Below are 14,539 nucleotides of genomic sequence, written 5' to 3'. Positions count from 1 at the left end.
TAGCGTTTACCATTTTCACCGACTGCAGCCAAGTGATGCCCGTAAACAGTCGGCCTCCTCATTTCGCGATATTTCTCAGGTAAAAACAGCAGCTTTCCGATTTTTGACCTCAAGTTGGCACAATTCAAAATCGGAATTGTTAAACCAGCAGCATCGTCTGCCCGTATAAGTTTCTCTGTCTGTTTGTCTGCAGCTTGTGGTAGGAATTTCTCGCGAATTACTATAAATTGTGAATGACTGTATTTCACTTCAATTACACGGAAATGCTCTAACTTGAAAAGTTAGAAATTGTTCATTTATTGTTCTATTATATGTATTTCGTTCTAATTACAGGAATATATCAGAGAGCTGTGAGAGAATGACAATAATATTTTGAAAGTCAAGCATTGTATCAGATATTTTGTTTCATATTCCACATGAATTTCCTTTTTACTTTTCATTTCTAGATATGTGCATGTGTTTTTCGGCAGTGGTCAGGAGTAGACTAGTCGACTTTTCCACAGCAACAATGATCATTGGTTAATTTAGCTGCTAATTATTAAATAGTTTTTTTTAATTCATGTAAGGCCAAAAATCCATCACACATTATCAGTCAGTCCATTTCCATTAAAAAAAAGAAAGATAAGCAGCAGAGGCTCGCATTTAAGAATCTGCATTAATCAAATGTGTTACATGATAAACTGACAAAGATTAACTTTCTGATGATTAAGTCTGTGTAGCATCAACAGACTGAAAATGACAAAGCAGATCTTTAAAATAAACCTTGTGTGCTCAATATCTAAATAGCTTCTTTCATCACATGGGGTTTTGTTGTTAATTTTACACTCTTGGTTTTCTTTCCTGGCTCAATGATTAATGTTTTCTTCATTCTTTTGACCAGCAGAGGCTAATATGAAGACATCATTTGGCAAACCAGACCCTGGAAAGTTCCTACAATCTTTTCAGCTCATTTGAAACTGAGGACAACACCATGCATCGTCTTCGGTAAAACCTGCTCCCCACTCTCCCCTCTTCCTGCCTAGCCTTTGAGAGTGAGGACACTACGAGCTGGTCAGACATGGGTTCAGATCAACCCTGCGTGGATTCTCTAGAGCGAAGGCCCACAATGGGTGCTGCCTGCAAGCGGCAGGCCCACGGGTGTCTGCGGAAAAAGCTGAGGCCAGTGCGAATCTTAGGGTTTGTCTTCTGCCTGGTGGCCGTAAGTGCCGTCTCCGTCAGTGCCTTGACCTGGAGCTCAGGGGGTCTCAGTGAGCCAGTGCTCCCCCAAGAGAGTCTCCACCGGTCGGCCCCCCGCAGGACTCTACTTTTCACCCAACTTCAGAGGGATCCCAACGTGTCAGCCGACATGCCAATAGCCATGAAATCTACAGCAGATAGCAACCACAGCCAGGGGGAGTACCCACCAGACATTTTCACCCTTGCAGAGAGGCGCCAAGGAGCCGTGGTCCTCCACATGTTTGGCATGATCTACATGTTCATTGCCTTAGCCATAGTGTGTGACGAGTTCTTCGTCCCGGCGCTGACAGTCATCACGGAGAAGCTGACCATTTCAGATGACGTAGCGGGTGCCACCTTCATGGCGGCAGGTGGCTCGGCCCCGGAGCTCTTCACCTCCATCATCGGCGTCTTCATCTCACACAGCAACGTGGGCATCGGGACCATCGTGGGATCGGCCGTCTTCAACATCCTCTTCGTGATTGGGATGTGCGCCATCTTCTCCAAGGAGATCCTCAACCTAACGTGGTGGCCACTCTTCCGTGACGTCTCCTTCTACATCCTGGGCCTGATCCTTCTCATCATCTTCTTCCTGGATAACTTCATCTCCATTTGGGAAAGTATCACGCTGCTCAGTGGCTACGCCGCCTATGTGATCTTCATGAAGTTCAACAGCAAAGTCGAGGGCTTCGTCAAAAATTGCATGAACAAGAACCAAGTGGTAGAAGTAGAAGTACAGCCCAAGGTGAGTTGGTTTCTTGATCCGGATTATTTTTCTCCCACTTCCCTTCACCACCAGCTCCTCTCACAATACAATTTTAAATGAAATGTCAGACTATGAGGATGTTACAGTAGGTGTGCATATTAATGAGTTTTAGTATTTTGGCTGGTGGAAATGACCTTGAATGTCTCTCCTTCCGAGCACATCCTGTCACACATATCACGCAGCGGCTTATTTTATTGCAGTTGGGCTTATGCTAATAGTTGTTTTAGTTGAGCCAACTGTGTAACCAGTTTGTTAGTGGAGACATGATTTTAACTCCATGCATCTTTTTTTTTTTTTGTTCTCATCAATCTAATGGCCATTTTCAAATGAGGCATCCCGCACTCTAAAATCATTGAATACGCAACAATCGAGGACCAAACATATGTTTTAAGAAGCTGGCTTTTGTCACGTACATTCATTAGTTTAGAGGAAGGAAAATAACAGAAAAGTGGGTGTTTAGCATGCAGTGCTTTCAACAACTGAACTGACCATTGTGTGTTAATGTGGCACAAGCAATGCTGCACTGGGCTGGCATACAGTATTCCACTGTGGGATTAATAAAACAGAGTCAAATGTGTAATTCTGGGTTAAGCTCTACAAATTGTGTCCTAATCTGACAATTAAATCCCTTGGAAAATCTCAAGAGCAATTTTTTTCTCAGGTAAAGATTTCCCACGTACTAAATACTGTATTTAAAGTAAACCTCACACAGCATGATGTGCCAAACCACATTCAGCAAATCGCTTTCCTTCGCTCTGTGCTTTCAGAGGAGGTTCTTCATGTGCAGCCATTCAGCACAATATTTTGCTTTTTACTCAATAGTATGAAGCAGGGGAATCTCAATAGACAAAAACAGTCGAAACCATTGTGCTACTTCACATAACATTCGCTCCCTCAATGACACTTGAGGGCAAAAGACACTGCAGTGCAATTTGATACTAGTGTAGAGATTATCCGGACGGATTTAGATTTCTTTGTGACATGAAATGGAAATGAAATTTTGAGGAAGTTGTATTATAAAGCTTTAATTAAATCGGGATTTATTCTAAGTACATAAAGGATATTTAAACTGCAAGTTACACAATGTTGGGAGGAAGACTCTCGTGGAAGCCACCATCGCCAATTGATATGCAAAGTGTGTAAACCAAAACGCTAAAATTAAAGCTCCCCTTCATTTAAAAAGCAAGCATGAACATAGTTATTTTCTGCAAGTCCTATTTCTGCCATGCTAATTTGATATAAGGCTCATGTGCAAGAAAAGAGTGAGAACTGAGGTGCACTGGCTGAGTGCCAGAGAAGACTCAGGTGACCTTGAGCTGCAATGGATTCTGGGTACTTTGGCCAATAGGACCGTGTGTGTGTGTCTGTGTGTGTGTGGTGAAAAACAACTTTTGATGGGAAGAAAAAATAGTGCGAGACAGATGAACCAATCAAACCCCACCATCATGTGTCATCTCCTGCGACGCTTCAAGCAGATTTAGCTTCTCTCTCCTTCTTTCAGCACCCTGCTTGAAAACACATAAAACATCGGGGAAAAAAACATGAAATAAATGAGATTAAAAGTCTAAAGACTTGCAGCTTCAAGCTATTATTTTACCAGATATAGGTTGTCAGTTAACCTCCTTTATTTTGTAGTCTGAGTCTACAGGGTTAATAGAACTAGAAAGGCACAAATATTATTAGAATATAATCATCTAAACACCCTTTTTAATCAAGCTTTGACACTTTGGGGACGCGTGTATTTCAAGACAAGTGTTATTTTGAGACTTAATAGGCAATTTAGCACGTGCGTGTGTGTCTGTGTGTGTGTGTGTGTGTGTGTAAATTCATACATGAGTAATGGAAATGGGGACTAAGGACAAGTATGAGTGAGTTAACTCATAAAAATGTCAAAATAGGATTGAGGCTCTGCTTTTGTGCATTTTCTATTTTTAACGTTCACTGTTGTTGTACTGAGAGCATATTTTTTAATCATTTCCCTGTCATGCCTGAGCTCCAAGGTGTCCTTAATCCTCCATACAGTGCTGCTCAGTTGTGTATTGCATCGCAAGGACAATAGGGTGTCATTTGATGCCATGCCCCTAAACTAAACGCTTGATTAAATTGGGCTTTCCCGAGATTATTCCATGCATTACGATATCGGGATGTCCCCGTTGTGTGGTGCATCGCTGCGATAGACAGAAACACAAGCAGCAAAAGAGAAGTGGTGCTGTGGTGTCACCCTAAAGATTAAAGTGTGTAGGTTGGTTGGCAAGTGGCATTTGGCCATCGTCTGTGCAATAAATATCATGTAAAACTAAATTGTGAGATGTTCTGCATTAAGAAGTCATCAATCAATTTTGTACTTTCTGCTACCGCTGCCATTCGTCTCATTACATAACCACTCATAGCGTGTCCTCTTTTTTTTTTTTTTTTTTATTTCCATGAAAAGTTTCTTTTGTGTAACTTTTTCATTCTGCTCCTGGTAGCATAAAAATAGATGGCTTTGTTTGCCTTATTTTCTCCAAAATAATGCTTTAGCTCCCAGGCAGAGCGTTAAGCGGTGAGAGCAGGTCTTGCTTTTCGATTCGATCATTTGACGACGCAGGTGTCTTTTTTTTTTTTTTTTTTTTTTTAGCCTAGGGTTGAGGTGTACCATTATCGATACAACACAAACAGAACTGTCAGATCTCAGTGTGGATGTTAGGTCTGCTTAAAGCCGTTGTTTTGCAGTCGTTCAGTGGTTAGCCTCATCAAATGTAATCTGCGGTAATCTCTCAATGCAGTTAACACAACCATGAATGCTCCATAATGGGTAGGAAAACCTTTTAATAGGATAGCAAAGGCCTGTGCTTTCACCCCGTCTGTCTGATGTGGGGAGGCAGTGTACACTTGTTTTTTCGAGCTTTTTAAAAACAGCAGCTCTGAGCATGGCAAGACCAGACAGTAAAGTTGTGGGCTGACAGACGTCAGGGAAACAGTGAGGTGACAGTTGTCTGCTGATTGGTCACTATGAGCGACCCCTTTCTCATACACATAGCCATTGGATCCTTGAATAATATACAAATAATAATAATAGAAGCTTTAGCTCAAATTTGGTAGTAACCTTGATAAACTCTTGTAAATCCTGCTTCAGAGTTGACAGTTCCGCTGATCCCAGTGCATGGCATGTGATTTCATTTGTTCATCTTTGACCCAAACAGATGTTGGAAGGATGTATTTACCTACTAGTTCTGCCCTGATTGGTGCCTAATGCCTTTGTTTACCTAATGAGTGCTTAGCTGCTGGTTAATCTCACAACAAGCGCACTCTGCCTTAGCCCAGCGAGTTAGGTTGCCACCTCTGCCATACTAACTCCTAAGAGACGCAACCCTGCAGGCCGACCGGATATATTTTACCTGCTGTCATCTGGATTGAACAATTCTGCATCTTTGGCACACGACAGCTACTAGCTTAAAGGAATTATGAATATTTATAAATACTAATTTAGTACTAACTTAAGAGGCTACCAGTGGCCTGCCTAGAATCTAGAAAACATTCCAGTGTAATATCTCTGCGACAAATACTATCTCTGTGGAGCTTGAAATATGTCGTTTCTGGTGAGAATGTTTGAGGCTATAGTCTGTTTGTTTTTGTTGTGTTTGCAGCATGCAGTGTGCTACGTGTCACATCTGTCAAGTCAGCCCCTGTGCATTAATGCCAAAGGGCGACTACTGTGTCACACATCCTGGTCCCAGGAGCTACAAGGGTTCATAGGTCAAAGATGGCATCTTCTCACTGTATCGCTGCTCTAAATAGTTGCATGTTTCCTTACAGTTAAGCTCCTTTGTCTGGTGATGCAGTTGGTGACTTAACGGCAGCACTGATTACTGTACACTAGGTGACTCGGTACGCACAGAGGAGCGGAAGGAGATCTTCAACACACGTGGCCTTTTCCGTCCCATCTGACCACATCTCACACCCTCACACTCAGTAAGCCCTTCCTGCTACGGGCTGTAGAGGAACAGTTCAAGGTCGCCATAGAGCTAAGAAGCTCCTGCTTTAGACTCAAAAGCTTGGATGGTCATGGCAGTGCAAGATGGAGGAGTATGACAACCATCAGCTCTTGGTTTTCTCTGCTTCAGCCATTTTCTAGTGGAAAAGCAACAGATGTGTGTGTACTAGATTTGGCTTTGCATGCTGATGATGTCCCACCGAAGCAATCATTTGTCTAACCCTTTTCTTTTTCTGTTTGCGTGCAAAAGAGTGAAGCAGTAAGCCGAGCCAATCAATGCTGGCATCGTAACCACACTCCACAGTGAATAAAGTCAAGTAGTGTTTTTTTTTTTTTTTTTTCCTTTTAGCCATTGTAATAGATTTTACCCTTCCAAAACCTCATTTAAAGAGGTCAGTTTAGGACTGACGTGGCATAAAGTCAGATTTATTAGGAACAGCAGCGAAGGCTCGCTCTGTCTGTACATGGCATTAGTAGGGTCTTTCATCATATGCACACCCCCCCCGCCCCCTCCTCGGGACCACCTCACCAGGCCAGCCCAAGCTTATCTTGTTATCTTGTGGCCTCTCTCATTATTTGGCTGATGGACTGACCGGCTGCTTTTGAAAATACTGGCTCAGGCAGATCAGATTAGCCAGCACTTTGTGCACTATGGTTTTATGGAAGACAGAGGAGTGACAAGCCCCTTTCTACGTGCTATGATCGTGGTGACACTCCAGAAGTCAGTTTGTCAGTAATGATAATGAAATAAGTTAAGTTAAAGGACGAGCGTGGCCACATCTGACAATACATCACAAACAACTGAACAACTAGCAGTCAAACAGCCAATATCATCTTAGAATATATGATTAAGCTAAATTTGATTATACTAGTTCATCACATTAAACCTATATGGGTGTGATGTCGGCACCAGAATGAGCAAATTAAATGATGAGGCAATAGTGAGGCGTTCAAGAAGGCGACTCAAAAAAGAGCAAAAAGTGTCATGTACTTGTTGAAATGAATAGTGCTTACAGATTGGAGTCTAGGTAAGATTCTGCATCCAACCACAATATTAGATTCCTGCTATTCTCAACGTCGGATAAGCTGGCGTGTATCGAGGCAGATGTTGGTTCTGCTGAGACGGAAGGTGCGACCTCTGATGTATTACCAAGCTATAAATAGAGTTACAGAGGCGAGATCTTCCATCAGGATGCGCTTCAAAGATCAGTTACAAGGCGGGTTCTGTGCAGGCAGCAGGTTTGCGTTTCCTCCTCGTGCATTTGGGCACGGGTGCTGATGGTGTACACCTCTATATTCACATAATATCCAGCATGCTGCTTTTTACATTTCTTTCTATTTTTATCCAGTCCAAACCTAGCAAAGCCCCACCTCATAAATCATAATACCAAGCTGCGCTGCATCAACTCCGTCACTAGCTGTTTATTTTAGTCGTCTGTGACGAGTTCATGGGATTATCTCCCATTATGACGGATGCCAACCTAATTTTCAGCAAAATCCAGATGTGCACTCCTGAACTCCTATCAAATTATAAACTACACTGTTTCAGATTACTTCTTTGGGCTGGAATGGATTTTGCCATAATAAAAGCAGCTGTCAAGCTAATTTCTAGGAAATACTGCTGAAATTCCTATTTTTAATTACTCTAAAAGTATGGTTTGTGCAATACACAGAAACACTAACCTCACTTTCAATTTCAGGCATGTACAGATTGTGGGCTATTATGACTGGACTTCTAAAAATGGAATTTCTTTTTGCTGCATCATTTGTACGGTGTGTGCAGTCGTCCTTGATTTGTACTGTGTATTTCCATGAAAGCAGTGAGAGTTTTCGCGATTGCATCCTTTTAAAAAGGGAAGTTGTAGAAGTGACCTTAGTTGAGAGTGAATGAAAAAAAAGGTAGAGGCCGACAATGCTTGTATGCATTCCATGCAGGCTCAAGGTTACTGAGGGAAAGGTAGAATCAACCAAATAGAAGCACTCTACAGTGAAGACACAAGCATAGTTTGACATATGAGAAAGCAGAGGGAAAATGATGGTTTGATCAAGTTTAACTGTGAAAAAGCTAAGGGGAACTGTCTTTGTCATTGGTGTAGTTTTAAGGTCATTTATGCGCATGGTTCTGCAAACACATACTTTATATATGGCACCTCCTCACAGAGAGAAATAGAATCATTTTAGCGGTTGAGCTCAGCCAGCAACAACAGAGCCAGAGTCCAATAATTTAAAAATAGAAAGCCTGCGACTTTGATCTCACCATGACGATGAAGAGTCCAAGTTTTATCATCTGTTCCAGCTGTGGCTCCTTGTCTAAGTAAGGGGGGGGGTGGAGAGAAGCGAGAGTGCTACTGTATAGCCAGTGATGAGGATTTGGAGGTTTCACTTTTTGTTTTGGCTGTTAGACCAATCAATAGAGATAAAGGCATTGTTCAGATAAAAGTGACGTACCAATCAAAACACACAGTGTTAAGTTTTGGGAAACTGGGGCTGAGGCCTATTGAGCCAGAGTCGCTTCTTTTACCGTCATTCTTCTGTTGTCTCCAATTATTGTGCGAGCTCACTTGGCAGAGTCGTCGTTCCTCATCGACGCTCTGCTTTTGTCCAAATCCTATTTAATTGTATTCAATGGTAATTGTGCAAGCGGAGTTCTCATTTGCATCACAGGTGCTGATGGCTGCTTTTTATGTCGTCCTCGATTGGTTATTGTACTATTTGGCTTCCCCCTCCATTCTTATCTGAGTGGACAGAAGCTCTTCGCTGCCTCCTCAGTGTTGTTAATGGTTTGAAGGTCACCCTGTCACTTATTACAGCATCTGTGTAATTATTAAAAGCACAATGTAGTCTGCTTTAAAAATAACTAAAACAATGAAGCTTATTATTTTTGCCCTAAAAAGACCATTATACATGCAAAGTAGAGCCATTGTTGGTCCACTTCAGAGATGTTTACATGACCAAAAGAAAAGTATACATGCGCCTTGATGACGATGATGATGATGATGATGATCTGCAGATTAATCAGGACTGTCAATAATAGTTGCAGCTGTCTCACTGATTTCATCCTGGTGGTAATGCACTAGTTTGCTATACCTTTGGTGCAGTACCATGGACAGCACCATCTCTACCTCAGTGGTCTTCAGCACATTTAAGTAACAGTGGCCACAATGCTGTATTTCATGCATTCTCTTTACCCCCAGCCTGTAACCCTTCCCCTTCTGATTGTACATTTAGGTGAAATTAAGGACTCGTGCCTTTACGTAGCTGAGGGTTATAACTGCTCCTCACAGCACACTAAAACAAGGAGGGAGGGTTACATTGAATTCTTGGGACAGATAGCAAATGCAGACAGTTGTTTAAAGGGGATACCTTAATCTAGCTCAGGGGACCTGGCCTACACACAAACTGCCAGATCATTCAAAGCTGCCACATTTTATTGCCCACACAGAGGAGTGGATCTCAACAGGCCCAGATCATGAAGCTTTTAGTCTTTAATGCTTAACGAGTGTGTATTTTGATGTGACCTAGACAGTCTGAATAGCTCCAGCTTTAAATTTCTCTTCGATTTGTCCATTGTTTTAGCTCCTGAAGTTCACAGTTATTCAAATCACCAGGTACGATATGAGCTGTTGTGGTTTTATATTCTTATTTACTTGCTTGTTTTTGCTATAATGAATGAATGACACGTGATTATTTACACACGTATGACCCTCGTCTATTTATATCCGTAGCTCAAGGCCCTGAAGGTCAAGCCTTGTTTGTGTCCAGATTTAGTAACACCAGACAAAGAAATTCTGGAAAACTTGAAATGAGAGATTGCCGTTTTCCCCCCACCCTTTTTTTTTTCCAAGGGAGAGCCTGAAGGTGAAACGTTGAGGCTTGCAAGAAACTGAAAGCCTTATCGATCAAGGGCTATTTTTGAAAGCGGGGTCGAATTAGCTAATGTAACTGCACTGTAAAAGCATCATGTGAAGGGCACCAAGATCCCTATCTCGTGGGTGTATGAAATGACACACACATAGTCCAGTGAGATGGAAACCGTGCATATGGTTAGAGGTGGCCGAGGACCGGCGGGCCTTACATGGGGGGGTTTGTGACCCTCAACATCAGCCTCGCTAAGCTGCTGCAGCTGAACATTACATCATCACTCGGACTTGTTTCTCATGCAATACCCGGAATCAGGGCGATGTTGTCTGCGGCGTGCAAAGTTCTGGTGTGTTAAGATCTCTCAGTTGCAGGCGGTCCTGACACTGTACAGATTTTAAACCAAATTTAAGAGAGTAAACTCTTAAAATGGAAGTGATTGCAATCAGACAGTCTCTAATGAGCTAATTAGAAAACGCTCGGGGGCTCTGTGAATCTGCTGAAAACCTCTCCTCCTCCGTTCTTGTCTGAGAGGGTTGCCACTTATGTCCATCACTGACGGACGCATGATGCATAAGGCCTGCCCCTCCACCCAACCCCATCCCCACTCAAGGCCACCAAGGTGACCTCCGGGGGCTCTATCGGCACATTACTCGGCATATTATGTACTACACGTGACTGGCCAACCTGACTGGTAATCAGGAAGCTTCCTCCACATACTTCCACCTCCTCTTCCCCTCTAAGATGAGGGTCCTCTGTGTGTGAACAGGAGGTGACTGTCTACTAACCTAGGAGGATTACCTCAAAACAGAATCTCCTAATGATATGGGCATTGCTAATTAATATTAAAGTAAGGAAATTGAAATGCACATGTAGTGATATTCTATACGGTTGTTAATGTCATCAGATCCCATGAAAACCAAAAAGTGACAATTTCCTATGTATCCAAAGCCTGACATCCTTCATTATTGTCTTCAAACTAAAAAGGACCTTTGCACTGGGTGACATGCTCCGTCATCACAATGAACGTCATCACAATGAACGTCATCACAACGTAGCTCATTTTGATTCAATTCCCTAAACACAGTCCTGCTGTCAAAAATGGCACTAGAACACTAAATGTGCATTAATCCGCAGCTGAAAATAGTCCCCAACAAATGCATTAATTCCTCCTTAGTTGTTACTGAGCCTTCTTAGAAAATAAGAACTTAATATTTGTGAGCCTTCAGCCTTCAGAAGGAATGAGTGGGCTCACAAACAGGGTGGAGTAATGATGTTGTATTAAGTAAGTATTGAGTGACAATTAGCTAGATTTTTGGCCTTAAAATAATAATGAAAATGGCTGTGAGGAGGCTGTTGTAACATTTTTAAAGCCATTACAAATGAATCAGCCAAGTAAGGTCTGCTGGTTGGTGAACACACACTTAGAATAAAACTTCCTGGATGCATTTCAATTGACAGAGAAATCAGCTGTTTGGACATCCTGTCCCACAGCACCCACGGTATGCACACTAGGATGCATTGCATATCATGTCTGGGAAGTCCAGGCTGGAGAGCCAGCATGTTTACTCAGCCATTATTCCTTATTATGTTATGGGTGAGTTCCTGTTCACTAATTACATTGACAACGATCCCAGTATCCAGGTGAACTCAGTACAGCATAGTACTGTATCTTGGTTTCAGTTTACATTGGTGGAGAACAAATTCTGCCAGATGCCTCTACCTATCAGTCTCCATTTTTGCTGTCCCATCTCTGCACTGCCTCTCATATCACTGACTGTCTGTTTATATATAGCTGGACTTTTACAGCATGTTATATGTGAAATTATCCATGATGTCATCAGTGCATATTGCATTATACTGGGAAGTCATGCCAGCTACAGTGACACTAAGAGAGAGGGAAGGAAACGGTCACAGTTTTTCCGCTATTCATTAATGTACGTAGGAATACGTCAACAGTGGTTGGCAGAATGAACATGAACGCTATGGCAATACTGAGAAAACTGGAAACTATTGGGGACGCTACAGTAGACGTGTTAACCCCATGACCAGTACCGGGAAAAAACAGGACTGGTTAGCTGCCTCAGGGCAGCTAGCTTTGGACCTCTGTCAATAATTGAGTTCAGTCTGGTTGCCCCTGCTGGGAACCACTTCTCTCTGTAAAACGAAAGTCTTTCAGCATCAAAACTTGACGATGCCATAGGACCAGTACTGATGTAGCTGAACCAAAACAAAAGACAAGGAGTAACTTTAACAAAAACTCTCATACCATGCAGATAAACAGGAGTGGGCAGCTAAATAAACTGGGGCAGAGTGCTGCAGCAGGATTACAGTGGACATGCAGCAAAACAGAAATACAGATTCCTGGAAGAAACTTTTGTTCATCGTTTGCCACAATCTTAAAAACAAAGACCCCGTTCAGCCTTTTATTGTTTACCGCATCCGCAGATAAAAACTCTGATCCGATGGGAATGACAAACTACAGATTTGATCAGGTTTTCAGGAGGTCATTATTCCACCTCTTGCACTGACTCAGCTAAAACATTATGTTGCACATGCACCATCTAAATTTAACCCGATGAATCAGTGAATAAATCACTTTTAAAGCATTATTATTAACCCACAATTCAGTCACACAGTCTTTATAATACACCACAAGCACATGGAGTTCTGATAGGGAATTGAAAAAAATGACTTGTTCCAGATGAAACCCAGCTTTGGGTGATTACATTCACTTGCAAAAATGACACAGCAGTTTTTGTTCCCCTGTGTGTCTCCCAAAAGCCAGAGTCTGATTGGTGCCTGGGAGGGGGGAGTAAGAGGAAGCAATTTTGGCTTAGTCCTGGTGAGCATTGCCTTGTGGGAAATCAGCGTCGTGGCAGATCCTGTAATTAGTTCTGCTTGTTAGAAAAATGAAGGGGTTACTAATTAGCAAGTGGATGGCTTCTTGACTTGTTGTGCATCTTTTCCCTCCTTTCCTGGAAGATCATCATTATCGTCTCCAGGCAAACCGGGGGGGAGAGAGAGGGAGAGGCAGAGAAAGATGCTGCTCAGTCGTGCCGCTCAACAGTTTAGCTCTAACACGATGAATCTAGATGGACAAATCTCGAAGGGTGTTCTGTCATGCTCTGATAGACAGGCTGCCTACTGTAAGCACGTGCAGGCAAATGCCCGGAGCTTTGCAAGATTTCACTTTACAAGTTTGCTTAACTGACAGTCTGGTTTTCACATGACTTTACATGCACAGGCTCACAGATGCTTTATTTATAGCATATGCACATCAACTACAGTTTCAATACGTAACAAGTTGTCATACAAGAAATGCCAGATGGACTGTAATGTAACTTTCGTCCAAACAAGCCTTAATCTTAATTTTTGGCTTTAGCATATTATTCCTTTGGACCTTTGTACCAGTTGCCATTTATAGTTGAATACTTATGTTTAATTTCTATATTTTAAATTCTAAAAAGAAAAGTCTAGAGTGGGGGCTGCGCAACTTGCAAATGCTTGTAACAACAATTTTACTGCAGTTGCTGGGCAACAACTGACCAATCACCACCAAGAAATAGGTGAACATTGGCAGATTAAACATACAAAATATAATGTATAAAGTAGTGAGCTGCTGGTGGCTGGATTTTCTCACCTTCATGCAGAGCCAGAATAATTCTTCCTCCCTGCTTCCAGTCATAATGCTAAACTAAGCTAACTGTATCCTGGTGATAGCGTAATATTTCGCCTCCAGACGAGAGAGTGGGATTAACTTTCTCATGGAACTTGTGACAAAAAAACCCTAATTGTCAAAGCATTGCTTTGATCTAAAGTTGACTCCACTGTTGAGTCCACTATTAGTATCATTGTAGTTAAGAAATAAGCTTCAAAAAAGTGTGCAATCCGCCAGTTTTTGTTGCTTTACCATTGAAATGAAGTTCAGACATCTGTAGTATTTTAACTGAGGTAAGACAGTATATGAACTGTCAGTGGGTTAGTGGATGCTTTCATAGTTTATGTGTCATATTTATGATGGTGTATGGTAATGCCAGTTGAGCCAAGTGAGCGGCAGTAGTGGTCCCTGCTGTTATGAGATCCATATTTAGATTTTGGAATTTAGTTCCCTGCAGACTCTCAGGAAACCAAGCAGCGCTGAAAAGGAAATTAAGTGAAAATAATATGTAAAGTGGCTCATGAGATTTATAAAATGTAGTTCTGATTGCTGTTATCATAATTCATTGTACATGGATATATTAAGGAGTATATCAAGGATCTGAAGGATCAAGCACAGCTATGATGGATTTAATCAAATACACCATTGGCAAACTACACTGTGTGTAAAAAGAAAAAAACTATTATTCTCCTGCGTAAATGAAATGCAAATCAAATTCATCCAGAAATAGACCCCTTTTGTGCACTCAGATTGCATATGAGAAGACCCATAATCCGCCACTGATGTTCAAAAGTCAGGACTTCCAGCTCCGCTTTCAGCGTTTTACCAGTGTGCTCAGATTCCTCCTCCCCCCTTTAAGCTGTGGGCAATTTGAGTGGTGAAAGCGGAAGTATTTTTGCATGATGTCACACTGCTCATCAATAATTCTCCGTAAAACGGCGTTACACGCATGTGGCTGCAGAGGGACATTTATCTCCCTCAACTGATCCGCTTCCAAGAATGATCCTGATGTGACATTACGTAAGAACTGGAAGACAGATCTGCCGGCATTAGAGAACGCACAAAC

General features: G+C 42.0%; 1 protein-coding gene across 1 annotated transcript in view; it reads left to right on the top strand.

Annotated features, from left to right (window-relative positions):
- Positions 1-1,033: 1,033 nt before the first annotated feature.
- The window catches only part of LOC139222599 (sodium/potassium/calcium exchanger 2-like), a 37,517-nt gene continuing 24,011 nt past the window's right edge, over positions 1,034-14,539 (top strand). Inside the window, exon 1 of the mRNA XM_070854404.1 lies at positions 1,034-1,959. Within this exon, the coding sequence (XP_070710505.1) occupies positions 1,058-1,959 (902 nt within the window). The 5' untranslated portion in view covers positions 1,034-1,057. The remainder of the gene's footprint in view (positions 1,960-14,539) is intronic.

This window comes from Pempheris klunzingeri, chromosome 23, assembly GCF_042242105.1.
Source record: "Pempheris klunzingeri isolate RE-2024b chromosome 23, fPemKlu1.hap1, whole genome shotgun sequence".
In the NCBI taxonomy this organism is placed as follows: Eukaryota; Metazoa; Chordata; class Actinopteri; order Acropomatiformes; family Pempheridae; genus Pempheris; species Pempheris klunzingeri.
The sequence above is the reverse complement of the archived record's forward strand: the minus strand, read 5'-3'. Positions and strand labels throughout refer to the sequence as shown.